The 15,972-nt window shown below is 34.1% G+C and overlaps 1 protein-coding gene across 3 annotated transcripts in view; it reads left to right on the top strand.

Moving 5' to 3' along the window:
* The first annotated feature begins 1,392 nt into the window (after positions 1-1,392).
* Positions 1,393-15,972, top strand: part of LOC133335579 (filamin-A) — a 67,879-nt gene continuing 53,299 nt past the window's right edge. For all 3 annotated transcript variants that reach the window (XM_061543889.1, XM_061543890.1, XM_061543891.1), the window contains exons 1-2: positions 1,393-1,724; positions 2,395-2,409. In XM_061543889.1, the coding sequence (XP_061399873.1) occupies positions 1,519-1,724; positions 2,395-2,409 (221 nt within the window). In that variant the 5' untranslated portion in view covers positions 1,393-1,518. The remainder of the gene's footprint in view (positions 1,725-2,394; positions 2,410-15,972) is intronic.

The raw sequence follows: 15,972 nt of genomic DNA on the forward strand, positions 1-15,972 counted from the left end.
AAATGTTTTTAATAAATCCACGCCTTTAAACAATTTTTTTAAAAAATCCACGCCTTTAAAAATTTTTTTTAAAAAATCCACGCCCTCAAAAAACATTTTTTTAAAAAAATCCACGCTTTCAAAAAATATTTTTTACAAAATCCACGCCTTCAAAAAATATATTTTTTTGGATTTAGCCTACAAAAAATATATTTTTTTTTTTAAATCCACGCCTTCAAAAATTTTGTTTTTTAAATCCACGCCTACAAAATTTTTTTTTTAAATCCACGCCTACAAAAAATATTTTTTTTTAAATCCACGCCTACAAAAAATATTTTTTTTTTTAAATCCACGCCTACAAAAAATATATTTTTTTTAAATCCACGCCTACAAAAAATATATTTTTTTTAAATCCACGCCTACAAAAAATATATTTTTTTAAAATCCATGCCTTCAAAAAATATTTTTTTTAAAATCCACGCCTTGAAAAAATATTTTTTTTAAAAAAATCCACGCCTTGAAAAAATATTTTTTTAAAAAATCCACGCCTTGAAAAAATATGTTTTTTTTAAATCCACGCCTTGAAAAAATATTTTTTTAATAGGCTTTGAAAAAATATTTTTTTAAAAATCCACGCCTTGAAAAAAATATATTTTTTTAAAAATCCACGCTTTGAAAAAATATTTTTTTAAAAAATCCACGCCTTGAAAAAATATTTTTTTAAAAAATCCACGCCTTGAAATAATATTTTTTTAAAAAATCCACGCCTTGAAAAAATATTTTTTTAAAAATCCACGCCTTGAAAAAAATATTTTTTTAAAAATCCACGCCTTGAAAAAAATATTTTTTTAAAAAATCCACGCCTTGAAAAAATATGTTTTTAAAAAATCCACTCCTTGAAAAAATATTTCTTTAAAAATCCACACCTACAAAAAATATTTGTTAAAAAATCCACGTCTTCAAAAATATTTTTTTTTAAAAATACATTTTTAAAAAATATTTTTATTTTTTTTTAAATCCACGTCTTCAATTTTTTTTTATAAAATTCACGCCTTCAAAAATATTTCTTTAAAAAATTCCCGCCTTCAAAAATATTTCTTTAAAAAATTCACGCCTTGAAAAAATATTTTTTTAAAAAATCCACGCCTTGAAATTTTTTTTTTAAATAATCCACGCCTTCAAAGATTTTTTTTAAAAAATCAAAGCCTTCAGAAAATGTTTTTAAAAAAAAAAACCAACGCCTTCAAAAAATAGTTTTTAAAAAATCCGCTCCATCAAAAAATATTTTTTACAAAAATCCACGCCTTCAAAAAATATTTTTTTTAAAAATCCAAGCCTTCAAAAAATATTTTTAAAAAAATTGTCTTATATTAATAATTTTCTCTTTTCTTCCCCTCTTTTCCCTCCAGATTGCTCAATTGGATCCATGGCAAAATACCCGATCTGCCAATTAAGAACTTCACCAATGATTGGACCAGCGGTAAGGCTGTTGGTGCTTTGGTTGATGCCTGTGCCCCTGGTCTGTGTCCCGATTGGGAAATGTGGGATCCCAAGGATGCCGTACAAAATGCCTCCGAAGCTATGGGTCTGGCTGATGATTGGTTGAATGTCCGCCAACTGATCAAACCCGAAGAATTGGTTAATCCCAATGTTGATGAACAATCGATGATGACATATTTGTCACAATATCCCAATGCCAAGTTGAAGCAGGGTGCACCATTGAGACCCAAGACTAATCCAAATAGGTGAGTCAGAGAAAAAAAAAATATCAAAAAAGGGATTTCTGGACCCTTTGCAAATCATGTAGATATAAATTTTAAACAAGAAACCCCATTCCTTGTGTTCACCATATTTTTTCGTTCCATGTGTTTTTTCATTCCTGTTTTCTTCTATATTTTTGTCTAATTTCAAAATGGATTTCTAATTTTTTTATGTTTTTTAATTCTTTCTTTCTCTCTTTCTGTACTATTTACGTTTTATTTTTTAAAAATTCAATATTCAACAACATACTCAAATTGTTTTTGTTTCTTGTGTATTATTTCTCACCAACAACAAATTTACCCAACAACCAATCAACCAACTACTCAATCTACTCCGTTTGTATGTATCCAAATCCATCCAATCTAAATTCCTATACTCAACAAACAAATTTGAAAAAAAAACAATTTTTGGGCTGCTGTTCTTAAATTTGTATTTTGAAAATAACAACAACAACAAAAATTGGATTTATGCATACCCCGATTTTTGACTGAAAAAAAAAATCTCCAACCTACAAAAAAATCTATACCTCCAACAAAAACACTTCTTGTTGTTGTTCTTGTTAAAATCTCCTATGAATTTTGCCCGAAAATAAAACCTGAACTCCCCTCTTTAAAATCGAAACGTTGAAAAAAAACCCTCTCCTCCAACTCTCAGCATTCCTCCACCGCGGTAAGTCTGGGAATGCTTTGAATTTGTTTTTGTTGAAATTTTTGCCGTTGTCCAGTTGTTTTGTTTGTACTTTATTTTTTGGCTACAACAAATTTTTTGCTCCCCATTCTTTCTATTTTATTTTTTATGATTTTCTTCTTCTTGCCAATAAATTGGAATTTCGTTAACGCTTTTTTTTCTACCTGGCTGACAAACAAAAATTACGTTACGCTCTCCCAAACGCTTGCCTGTATTTCTAAGCGCTCTATTGGTTTTCTCAATGAGAAGTTTTTTTATTTTTTCAATTTTTTGCTAAAAAACGTCACGCAAATATTTGTATTCCCTCCATATTGTATGTCTTCTTGTCGTTGTTGCTGCCATTGTTGTTGTCACAAGCAATGCTCACTTTTAAACAATTCTGCTCTAAATTAGCGTTTGAAGTGTTTTACCAGAATTTTAATGCCTTCCACGCCACCTGGGAATGACTGGTTAATCGCATTTTTTGTCTAGAGACAACGACTAGACCGGCATCCAAATAACTGCCGAGAATTTTAATGCCCTCGCACTACTAATGCTAATTTCAATTATAAAAAAATATATATTTATATAGCTACTTTGCAAAATAGTTCATGCCGATCGATATAAGCCGGATTTTAATCGGAAAATTTGAAAAAAATCAACTAAACCTCTTAATTTATTTCATAGCACACAAATGATCATTAGAGTACCATTGTGAATGGTCATTCATGAGAGAGAGGGAAAAGTGAACAACTTGTGTAGCATACTTTTAGGCGTTACATATATTGCACTCATTGTACTTGGTTGTATGGCCAACATAAGGAACATAAGGCGTGGGGATGATTTTAATAAATTTTAATGATTTTCTTACCCATTTTGGGGATGTATTAGAAGGAGTGGACCGATACAGTCCATATTTGCTTCAAATTGGGTATAAATGTTAGCTTGTGCAATAATTAAATCAAAATTACCTTTTTTGTTGTAAATTAATTTTTGGATGACTGATTTTTCAAAAGGGGATTCTTGAAGGGAATTTACAAATATATTTGAGTCTATATAGTCCGTATGTGGTCTTCATTTATGCAAGGTTAAAATATTAGAATATCATCTTTGGATGAAATCCTGAATTCCTTTTTTTTTTTGAAATTTTATTTTTTATTAATTGTTGTTATTTTAGAAATGTTCATACAAAGCGGGGTACAATTGTATACATTGTGAAGGAAAGGAGTGAGCTTGATATTTAGGGTAAAAGTCTCTCTTAGTCCGCAGGTGTCAGATAATACTAAAACTACATGAAAAGTACAACAAGTGAAAAAGCGTTACGTTCGGCCGGGCCTAACTGTAGATACCCTCCCTCCACCTTAGATATACTGACAGGTACTTGAAATGCAAATATGGGGGAAATACCAAAAAGTGGACTTTCACCGACATTTCTACACACCCATTATGTAAACCATAATACTAATTTCAGAAATTTTTAATGGATAAATATACCCTCAGCCTTATGGCTCATCGAAATATTGGTTCTAGACTCTATGTTTCTTTGGAACAAATCCGTTTCAGAAAATGTGATTTCATCCTAACTTAGTTCAAGTTCAAAGATGGGGAATATCGGTCCACTCCTTCTTGTACCTTCCACACAGGGGCTAGGGCTAAATGCGGGTTATAGTTCATACATAGTTCTAGCTTTTTATCTCCATATCCTCCGCAGGTGAAATGATTACGACAGACTCTTGGAACCAAAACCAAAACGCGGAACAAATTAGACAACTATTTTAATATAAAAAAGGGGGTTATTTGGGGACTACCCCAAAATAATTTTTGGTGGGGAGATTTTTTACCATATACGACTACAAAATACCAAATAGCAGCGAATTCGGTAGAAAAACGCGCTCAAGAACCCAAAAATACCGAAAATTGGAGGCTATCCGAAAAAATGGACCTATACTCATAACATTTTGTGGAGAGATTTGGTACCTATTAAGAACTCAAAATACTAAATTTCAGCCATTTCGGTGGAAAAAGAAGAACTCCAAAAATCCTGAAAATTAGGAGGTACCGTTATATGGGGGCTACCAGAAAAAGTGGACCTATATTCATAATTTTTTGTGGAGACATTTAGTACCCAATAGGAACCAAATGTACCAAATTTCAGCGGTTGGAAAACGCGCTCTAGAACCCCAAAATACCGAAAATTTGGGTATACGGGAGCTATGCCTAAACGTGGAACGATTAATCCCATCTTCGAACTTGACCTGCCTGCAGACAAAAGACAAAGATATGCAAATTTTCAGAAGATAGCGTGATTACAACAGACGTACGGACATGTCGGACATATCGTCTTAGAATTTTACTCTGATCAAGAATATATGTATATAATGTATAGGGTCGGAAATGAATATTTCGACGAGTTACAAACGGAATGACAAAATTAATATACCCTTCATGCTATGGTGGAGGTTATAAAAATTGAGATTTTTTGAGAATATGCCATTCGACATGAGTAAAATTTTATGGAATTTATTTTCCAAATTAAAAAGGGTTGCCATTGTTAATTTCTTAAATGAGATTACCTTCTGTAATTATACCATGGATTCGATCGAAATATCCAAAGTAAGGACCCGCTGTGTTCTTTGTGCGGAAATATAAACTTTAAATTAATTTTTCCTAAAATTGAAAGGTTTACTTTGACAGTAAATCACTTCCCTGTGAATATTTTTTAATTCCGTTTCACCATAATTACATATCTAGGCAATTTTAATTGCGGCAGTTGTCAGTTTGTAGGCAAAAGTGGTGAAGGGAAATTTATGGAAACTTTTTTTTAGTCTCTATAAATATTTTGAACATTTTTACAACTGTCCACTAAAATTGTAATTTTAAAATAATACCTAAAATATCAACAGTACTCTTAGAAAAAATAAATTATTCCATTGATTCCTTTTGATTTTATAGTGATTTTATTACACAATATGTATTTGACATTAAAAAATGTACATTTAGAAAAATAAATCTCTCCCTTGTTTATTAAAAATCGTTTATTTAGACTCTCCCTGTTGCACTGTAGACTTCAACTCTCAAATCAAAATAAAATAATTCTTCTTCTTTTGCCATTTTACTGAGCGCGATTTTTTTTCTTTAATCCCCATCATAAACATTCTAATAAGCACACACGCATACACACGAATGTGTTAGTGAACACAACCAAAAAAAAAAAATCACAAACAACGGAAATGAGATTATTTTGAACTTAACATAGAGCTTCTTAACAGAATCGCGGTAACATGGCACATTTTTTTGAACGAAGGAAATAAAAGAAATTTAACAGAATAATTTATGTGGTATTTGCAAAGAGCTTTTGCAAATACCACAACAATAACATCGCGAATTCAGAAACGGATATTTTTTTAAGAAGCTTGAATTATAAAGCTTTTCTGTTAAACATTTTTTTCAACCGAACACGCTCTTGATACAAGAAAGCATAGCAACCAAAAAATGCAACACATACATATACACAATTGATATATTTGCGCCTTTTTTAGAGGAGAGCTTTGCAAAAACAAAAGGAACGCACTTGATTTGATACACACATACACACTTGCGCTTGCTGCTGCATTTTGTGTACAGAGCAATTTAATAAAAAGATTTTATTGCCTTTTTACTTATTTTTGTTTATGAATTTTATGATAGACACACACAGAATATATTTTTCTTTGACATTTAAACACTTTATTTATATTTTTTCTTAATTTATTTACAATATTACGACGGAGACACGACACAACCGAACAGTTTTAACACGACGAAAGAACTAAAAAACTAAGTCGCAAAATTTCTGTCAGTTAGGAGAGACAATTGAGAGTAAAGAGTTACGTTATTATTTGACTTTTATCATTGTTCTCATTGATCACATCTGTACAGGTGCATCTTAGCGTTTGACGTATGTGGAAGTGATTAATGGGGAGTTGTGTTTAAATGAAGGAGATGAAATGTAAATGAGTTTTGACTAGAAATGCTACTTGTTTGAATTGTGGCATTTATTGTAATGGATATAATTATAAAGGAGAACATTAATGAAATAGAATTTATTGTAGATGTAGTAGGATATGAATGTTTAGCTAGTTTGTAATGGTGGCGGTTAAGCAAAATAAAAATATTTTTATTGAGGAAAATTAAAATTTTTCGGACATTATTTATTAGGAGATAAAATTGTATATAACAACAAATATATAAAAAAAACATAATTATTGAAACAATATGTCATTGCTGTTATTATTAAAGCGATTTTTATTATTAATAATTTCGAATAAAAGTAGGATCAATTTTAAAATTTTATTTAAGGCTTGTTGTCATATCAATTGCCCTTTATTAAAAAAGAACATTTTATTGCAAGTTGTTCGCGTAATGAAATTTGCGAATTGCAAAACACACAGGTTTTCCTTTACTATTTTGTTTTAAAATAGTCTTCTTCTATATATATATATATATCACACATTAAGAAAGTGCTGAGATCAGAAATATCCAAAGGAAATTTCTTTAAACTATTATTTTAAATGTTAAATCTCAAAAATCGAATATAATTTTTAATATTTTTTAATTTAATAACAGAAACTAAAAAGAAAATATTTTTTCCACCAGATTATAAAGGATTCCAATTTCCTTAAATCGGGCGGGACCTTTGGGAGCTATATAAAAACTCAGACTGTTGTCGCCGATATCCTCATGATATTTAATAATCACTTAGATTTTTTTTTTAAATTTATGATATTTACCAATTGTCACATACTGATTTACATATATTTGTAAATAGATTATTCTTGCTTTACACATATTCGTATGCACACACGTGCATATGTACATACGAAATAAGTACTAAACAAGTTGTTTATAAATTATAACGGACTACGTTTATGTATCACGTAGGCATCTGCGGTCATTAGAAAATAATTGTAAAACATCAGGGCAGTCAGTAAAAGGCCGGTGTCAAACAAAATTATTTTAAAGCGCTCGCTCGCTCGCTCGCTTGCTCTTTCGTAGAGAAATAAATTAAAATATTTACGCACAAGGAGTGCTCTTAGAAATTTTGTGTTTTATTTTAACGCCGGCTCATTTTACGGGCAACATTCTTTAAAATAATTTTGTAACTCTTTACAAAAAATAAAATATTTTGTGAAACAAAAGAAAAAAGAGGCAAGAAGACCACAAGTTCAAATAAAGTAAAAAATAAATGGCTGAAAACGAAGTTGAGTTTAATTGCAAAAAATGCAATGCAGTCGACAATGACCGCATGGTACAATGCGACAAATGTGATCAGTGGTATCACTACGATTGTGTTGCAGTGAATAGTGGAGTTGCCAATATAAGTTGGAATTGTGAAGGCTGCAATTGCAACACTGATGCAGCAGGAACTAATGCCACAGCTCATACAGTAGATAATCCAGCTATACCGAATTCTATGGATCTGCTTAAACAGCCGCAAGCAACGTCGTCACCGACAACGACAGGAGAGACGCAGCAATTGGCAAGTACGATCACAGATGAAATTGGTTATGGGATTTTACCGCCGATAAATGTAGTTTCAACTTCATCGGTAAAGGGGAGCAACGGAATCAGTACCTTATCTAACACACAGAACAGCAGAGGCAACACACAGCTGATCTACTCTACAGGAGGTCCATTAAAAACAAATCCTTCGACATCTACTGCAGCCCCAAGCTCGCTATTTCAATTTAGCAAAGTTCAACAAAAAACTAATTCTTCTCAACAGAACGCTACTTTGACAGCGCAAGTAGATTTACAGCTGAAATTGTTGGAAGAACAGCAACGTTTACAACAGGAATTCCTGGAAAAGAAATATCAAATTTTGTCTCAAATAAATGGATGTGAACTGATTCAACAAACAAATGTAAACCAAACAGGTAACTGGAACTTGGTTTCGGGACCTACGTCAACGCAGTTAGCTGCGCGGCAAGCGATTCCCCGTGATTTGCCGCACTTCCACGGTGATCCTGAAGAATGGCCGCTATTTATCAGTTCTTTCGAAAATAGCACCTCTGTAGCTGGTTATTCCCATGTGGAAAATTTAGTGCGGCTTCAAGCTTGCCTTAAAGGGAGAGCCAAAGAACTGGTAAAGAGTAAGCTCATGTTACCTACAATGGTGCCTGAAATAATTCAGACTTTGAGAATGTATTTTGGACGCCCAGAACATATATTGGAACGGGTAATTGAAAAGGCAAGGAAGTTACCACCACCGAAAGATAAGCTGGAGTCGATGATTGATCTCGCACTTAGTGTAAAAAATATATATTCCACCATGGAGGCGTGCAAAATGGAATCCCATATGAATAACCCCATGTTAGTTAAAGAATTTGTTGATAAACTGTCTAGCCAATATAAGTTAAACTGGGCCATGTACCCAAAAGACGATCGTGTGCCAATAGTGAAAACTTTCAGCGATTGGATTTTTCAAATCGCCGAAGCTGCAAGCACAGTTGTTTCAGCCGTTCCAACGATTAAAAACGCAAACGTTAATGCACATTCAGAAGAAAAATCTGGTTTCAAGGTGAAGTGCTATGTGTGTGAAAGTGATCACAGGGTGTCAGTGTGTAGTGATTTCAAAGGGCTTACATTACCAAGAAAATGGGATGTTGTAAAGAAAAATAATTTGTGCCGACAGTGTTTGAATAAACATAAAGGCAAATGTTTTGCCAGTAAAGAATGCGGTATTGATGGTTGCAATATAAGGCACCACAAATTACTTCACAAATATGACAGTAATCCATTACCATCCACAAGCCAAAATGCACCATCAAATAACACTACAGGTGAAACAATTAATTCCCATTCCACAGAAGAGCAGAATCAATCGAAAATTTTCAGAATCATACCGATTCGTCTTCATAAGAAAAATGGCTTCATTAATACATACGCTTTTCTTGATGAGGGATCTTCTGTGTCTTTAATAGAAAAGAACACATTCGATCTACTAGATCTAGACGGCGTGGAACAATCATTGTGCCTCAAATGGACTGGCAATACCACTCGTCAAGAAAAATCATCTCTAAGAACATCGATTGACATCTCGAATATTACAAATGGTAATAAATTTAAATTAAATTCTGTGCATACAGTGGAGAATTTGGATCTACCTCAACAAACATTAAATATGATGGAGATTGTGGAAAGATACCCCTACTTGGAAGGACTTCCCATACAGTCTTATAAAAATGTAAGACCGAGTATTTTGATTGGGTTAAATAATTGGAGTGTCGCAATACCACTAAAGATCCGTGAAGGGCAGTGGAATCAACCGATTGCCACAAAAACAAGATTAGGTTGGACAATTCAAGGCAATAGTGGAAGCGCTTACCAAAGTGAATGGCTCAATATTCATCATTGTGAATGTGAAAAACAATACAACGAATTACATCAAATGATAAAGAATAATTTCAGTCTAGAAGAGCCAAACAAAAAATCTATGCTCTCTCCGGAGGATGCTAAGGCTATTCAAACATTGAAGACTACGTGTCAAAAGGTAGGCACACGCTACGAAGCGGGATTGTTGTGGAACAACGATGCGAGTAAATTACCTGAAAGTTATAATACTGCCTATAAACGTCTCATGTGTTTGAATCGAAAGTTTATAAAAGATCCAAATTTAAAAATCTTGTTACAAGGCCAAATAGATAATTTGTTATCGAAAGGATACGCCAAAAAGTTAAATGAAAATGAAATTAATTCATCATTAGATCGTGTTTGGTATCTACCAATATTCATTATTAAAAATCCTAATAAACCCAACAAAATAAGAATGGTTTGGGACGCTGCCGCCAAATCAAATGGAGTATGCCTCAACGATTTTATAAACAGTGGACCAGACCTACTAAAATCTTTATTCGACGTGTTGCTGAATTTCCGTGTGGGTAAAGTTGCAGTTTGTGGTGATATAGCAGAAATGTTCCACCAGATAAATGTAATAGACCGGGATGTGCACGCGCAAAGATTTTTATGGTGGGACAAGAACGATGAAATTCCCAACCCAAGTGTTTACGCCATGAAAGCTTTAACGTTTGGCATTTCATGTGCTCCATGCATCGCTCATTACGTGCGTAATTTTAACGCTGAACAATTTAAAGAAAGATATCCAAGAGCAGTAGAGGCTATTCAGAATAATCACTACGTAGACGATTTCATCGATAGTGTAGACAGCAATCAACAAGCTATCGAGCTGGCGACGCATGTAAAACTCATTCACGCAGCGGCAGGTTTCCACATCAGAAATTGGTCATCAAATAGCAGCGAAGTCATCACCCATCTGAAGGAAGGACTTGATCAAAATCAATCCCCAAAAGATCTAGCAGAAACAGAAAAGGTTCTGGGTATGTATTGGGATCCAAATAAAGACTCCTTTGTCTATATTTTCAGATTTGCCAGGCTTCGTCGTGATGTATTTGTTGGTGATGTAGTTCCCACAAAAAGAGAGCTGCTTCAGGTTCTAATGTCAATTTTTGACCCACTGGGATTAATATCATGCTACACAACAACCTTGAAAATCCTTCTACAAGAAGTCTGGCGATCTGGCATCGATTGGGATGCGGAACTATTCGATACATTATTACCAAAGTGGCACAGATGGAAGACAGTTATTGCTCACATAGCTTCTGTGGAAATACCTCGCTGTTATTCGCAACAGCTGAATGAGGCGACTCAGGTGGAGCTTCATACTTTCGTCGATGCTGGTGAAGATGCTTATGCCGCAGTCTGCTACATTCGAATTGCAAATCAAAGCAATTATGACGTTGCTATCACCGCTGCCAAGTCAAAGGTGGTTCCATTAAAGCCGATCTCAATACCAAGATTGGAGCTACAAGCTGCCGTTGTTGGCGTTAGGATAGCAAACAAGGTCGCAAATATTCAACGCATAAATTTCACCGGAAAGTACTTCTGGTCTGACTCGAAGACAGTTCTGCAGTGGCTACGAATGGATCCAAAAAGGTTTCAACCATTTGTTATGCATCGTGTTGGTGAAATACTAGAAACTACGGATGTAACTCAATGGCGATGGGTGCCCTCTAAAATGAATCCGGCTGATCTAGCAACAAAGGTACAGACACATTGGGAGATGTCATTATGGTTCGGTGGTCCTAAATTTCTACAAAAAGATGTATCTACATGGCCAACTTGCAATAATTTAGGCGAATGCAGTAAAGAAGAGATGAGACACCATTTATTGCTTATCAACAAAGCTGGAAGTAACGCCAAATTCAACGTTGAATATTTCTCCAACTGGAGAAGGCTTTATAGAGCGCTGGCAACATTTATTCTCTACATGAGAAAACTTAAAGCGCGATGTGAAGGACTCAAACCCCCCGAAGGTATCTCGTTCGAAATACTACATCAGGCAAAAACCATATTGTTCAAAAACGCACAGCAGAGCGCGTTTTATGATGAAATACATCATTTAAAAAGCGGTAAGAATATTGAGAAAGACAGCAAATTAATATCTTTGAATATCTTTCTAGATGACGAGGGCGTATTAAGGGCCAAAGGCCGTGCATCATTCCTAAATCACGAAGATGTAATAATTCTCCCTACCAAACACCATGTGACATTTCTACTAGTTCGCTTTGCACATGAAACATATCACCATATGTCACATGAAACCGTCATCAACAATATTAAAAGTAGATATTTCATACCCAAGCTAAGAATACTCTACAAGTTCGTTAGAAAATCGTGTCAAAGATGCAAAAATTCAACAGCATCACCAATAATGCCACAAATGGCTTCGCTTCCACCTGCTAGACTAGCATGTTATGAAAAGCCATTTACGTTTACTGGTATTGACTACTTCGGACCGCTATACGTCACCGTTGGTAGAAGAAAGGAGAAAAGATGGGGCGCTTTATTTACATGTCTCACCCTACGAGCAGTACATATCGAAATTGCTCACAGCCTCGATACCAGTTCCTGTGTCATGTGCATCAACAATTTTATGGCTCGAAGAGGAATTCCAAGAGAAATATACACCGACAACGGAACGAATTTTAAGTCAGCATCCAAAGTGTTTAGTGCCGAAGTCGATCACACAGCAACCTCGAAAGCATTTGATGGCATCAAGTGGAAATTTAACCCACCAGCAGCGCCCCACATGGGTGGAGCCTGGGAGAGGCTCGTACGTTCGGTCAAAACCGCTCTATACAACATTTGTCCTCACATGAATTTCAATGACGAGACCTTAAGAGGCGCCTTAGCTGAAGTCGAGTTCATGATAAATTCCAGACCACTAACTTTCGTATCACTCGAATCATGCGATGATGAGGCTCTCACACCAAATCACCTATTACTAGGATCATCGACTGGCCTCAAGCCCGTCAACTACAAAGAAATTGACTTACGACAGCGATGGAACTGTACTATACAGTTTGCGGATAAATTTTGGCATCGCTGGGTCAAAGAATATACACCAACGATCACCAGACGAGGAAAATGGTATGAAAAAGCAACTCCACTAGAAGTAGGGGACATCGTTATTATAGTTGATGAGAATCTACCACGACACTGCTGGCCAAAAGGCAGAATAATCGACATCCTCATGGCGAAGGACGGTCAAGTGCGACAGGTTACAGTTCAAACACAAAGTGGTATCTTCCAAAGACCAACAGCAAAGATAGCTAAACTAGACGTCGACAAAAATAAGCGGTAAACTCGTCCCGTTGGCTCCTTTACGAGGGGGAGAATGTTGTCGCCGATATCCTCATGATATTTAATAATCACTTAGATTTTTTTTTTAAATTTATGATATGGGTATACTTCCCACTAAATTCTTAAATTTACCAATTGTCACATACTGATTTACATATATTTGTAAATAGATTATTCTTGCTTTACACATATTCGTATGCACACACGTGCATATGTACATACGAAATAAGTACTAAACAAGTTGTTTATAAATTATAACGGACTACGTTTATGTATCACGTAGGCATCTGCGGTCATTAGAAAATAATTGTAAAACATCAGGGCAGTCAGTAAAAGGCCGGTGTCAAACAAAATTATTTTAAAGCGCTCGCTCGCTCGCTCGCTTGCTCTTTCGTAGAGAAATAAATTAAAATATTTACGCACAAGGAGTGCTCTTAGAAATTTTGTGTTTTATTTTAACGCCGGCTCATTTTACGGGCAACACAGACCATTTTTCGCAAAATAATATATTTTGCCCTCCAGTATCAAGGAATGACAAATTACAGCCAATGCAATGATAAAATGCCGCTAAAACCTTAAATATAATGACATACCGCCCTTTGCCCTTATATGTAAGCTATGTTAAAACATGAACCTATATTGATCAGTGCGGAGGTACCGTAATATGGTAGCTTCACCAAAACGTAACCCTGCATTAATAACTTTTTGGTACGAAGATTGAAACCCCACGTGAGCCTGAAACCTCAAATTAGTGTAATTTCGGTTTAAAAAACGTGATGAAGCCCCCAAAATACCGGAAAATTGGGTGCACCATGATATGGAGACTTCCCGGAAATTTGAACCAATATTGAAAATTTTCTATAGCGAAAAGGAATACAAAAAATATATATTTCATATGGAAATCGAGAATACGTATCATTTGTTGTACTATTGTTCTGAATTCCATCTCTATTCCTACATCTAATGTCAAGTTTATTACCATTTAGTACTCTTCATACACATAAGCACTATTTTCCGAAATCTCTTTCTTATTTCCATTACACAGATTAAAAATAGATCAGAATTCCAATTATACATTTTAGCAAATACGTACAGGTTCCACATTTACATTTTCAAAACTACCTACCACCACTAAATTTAGTACCAGTTAGTGACAAAAACCCTTTGGTACTTCTTTCTAACTTTCCGTCAGTTACCCACATTCTAAATTTTAGGTTTCCAGCTCTCCCCGTTACCCAAGTCCAAATTTAGTGCATTTTCTATTTTATTTACTATTTGTACACATAAATTCGAGTCTCCAAAGTTTTATCCATAGCTCAGTACTACACTTCAACAGTAATCTAAATTCTCAGGATTCAACCAAATCCAAATTATTCCAAAGTTAGTACAGTAGATATCGGATATAAGCACATCTCATATAAGAAAGATTATCAAAAACACCGAGCCTTTTTACATCTCATTAGTGTAAAAATTGCTTCATATAAGAAAAACGCATATAAGAAAGAAATCGCCGACTTTTTTAAATTTCTTATATCCGATATATACTGTACTTTTCATACTCATAAGTAAGAATTTTTAAAAATACATCAATCCTACACTCTAACAGTTATCTTAATTCCACCAAAGTCCAAATTGTACCAAAGTTAGTACTTTTCGTACAAATTTCCAAATATACCTCAATCCTGCTTTCAAATAGTAATCGTAAGTCCAAATTTAAGAATTCTAGCTCTGTCTGTTCATTAAAAACCAAATTATACCAGATTTGGTACCATTCTGTACATTTCCTACACTCACACAGTAACCTAAGTTGCAACTTTCAGGATTCGACTTCTACCCGTTCACCAAAGTCCAAATTGTACTAAATTTTGTGCTGTTCGTACCCATAAGTACGAATTTCCAAAACTACTCCAATAATAAATAACCTTATATCCACATTTAAAGATTCCAGCTCTATCCATTCACCAACAACCACATTTTAGTACTTTTCGTACCCTTCTAGTTCGAATTTCCAAAAACTCAGCCTTATCTCATGCCTACACATCAACAACAACCCACAGCAGATAAGGTTGAAAAACCTGTCCAAAAGCCTCAAAATATCAAATTAGAGCCAATTCTTTTGAAAAACGTGCTCAAAAACTACCAAATATTGGGAGGTACCGTTATATTGGGGCTACCCTATAAAGTGATCCAATATTGATATTCTTTTGTAAGAAAATTTTCTACACAGTAAAATCCAAAATACTAAATTACAGCTGGTTTGGTTGAGAAACGTGCCCAAATGCTGAAAAATACTGAATCGGAATCATACAAAAAGTCTTTTTAAAATATATATTGAGTATTTCATTTGTTTATTTATTTAGATAATTTGCCTTTATTTAGTTAGTATGTCTTTATGAACAGTTATTTATTTATTAAACTAATTAATTGTTTAACAAATGTATCATTAATTGTAAATATCAATATCTACATAACAACCCGAACTTTTTGTCCAACTACTTACCGTAAATCGTTAATATAGCAGCATAAACGAAAGTACATTTTTGAAATTATTATTATTTTTATTGTTTCTGGATTTATTTAATCCGAAAATATTTATTATATATATATATATAATAAACATGCAAAATACATTAAATAAACCGAATTATATTCCATAAGCATACGTTAATAGTTAAGATGCACCTGCAAATGATCACTGACATATCATGAACAGGGCTGCCATTTTTGGTTGCTTTCTCTCTCTCTTTTATTTTATCAGTACGGCATTCGGTTTAGTTCTCTCGCTCACTTCAGTCAATTCGGTCGTTAAATTTGGTGTTCCAATAAAATATTGCAAATAATTAACAAAAGAGATATGGAAATAAG

The sequence above is a fragment of the Musca vetustissima genome, unplaced genomic scaffold, assembly GCF_032173495.1.
Source record: "Musca vetustissima isolate MV318-11 ecotype Yass unplaced genomic scaffold, APGP_CSIRO_Mvet_v1 utg17712, whole genome shotgun sequence".
Taxonomy (NCBI): domain Eukaryota; kingdom Metazoa; phylum Arthropoda; class Insecta; order Diptera; family Muscidae; genus Musca; species Musca vetustissima.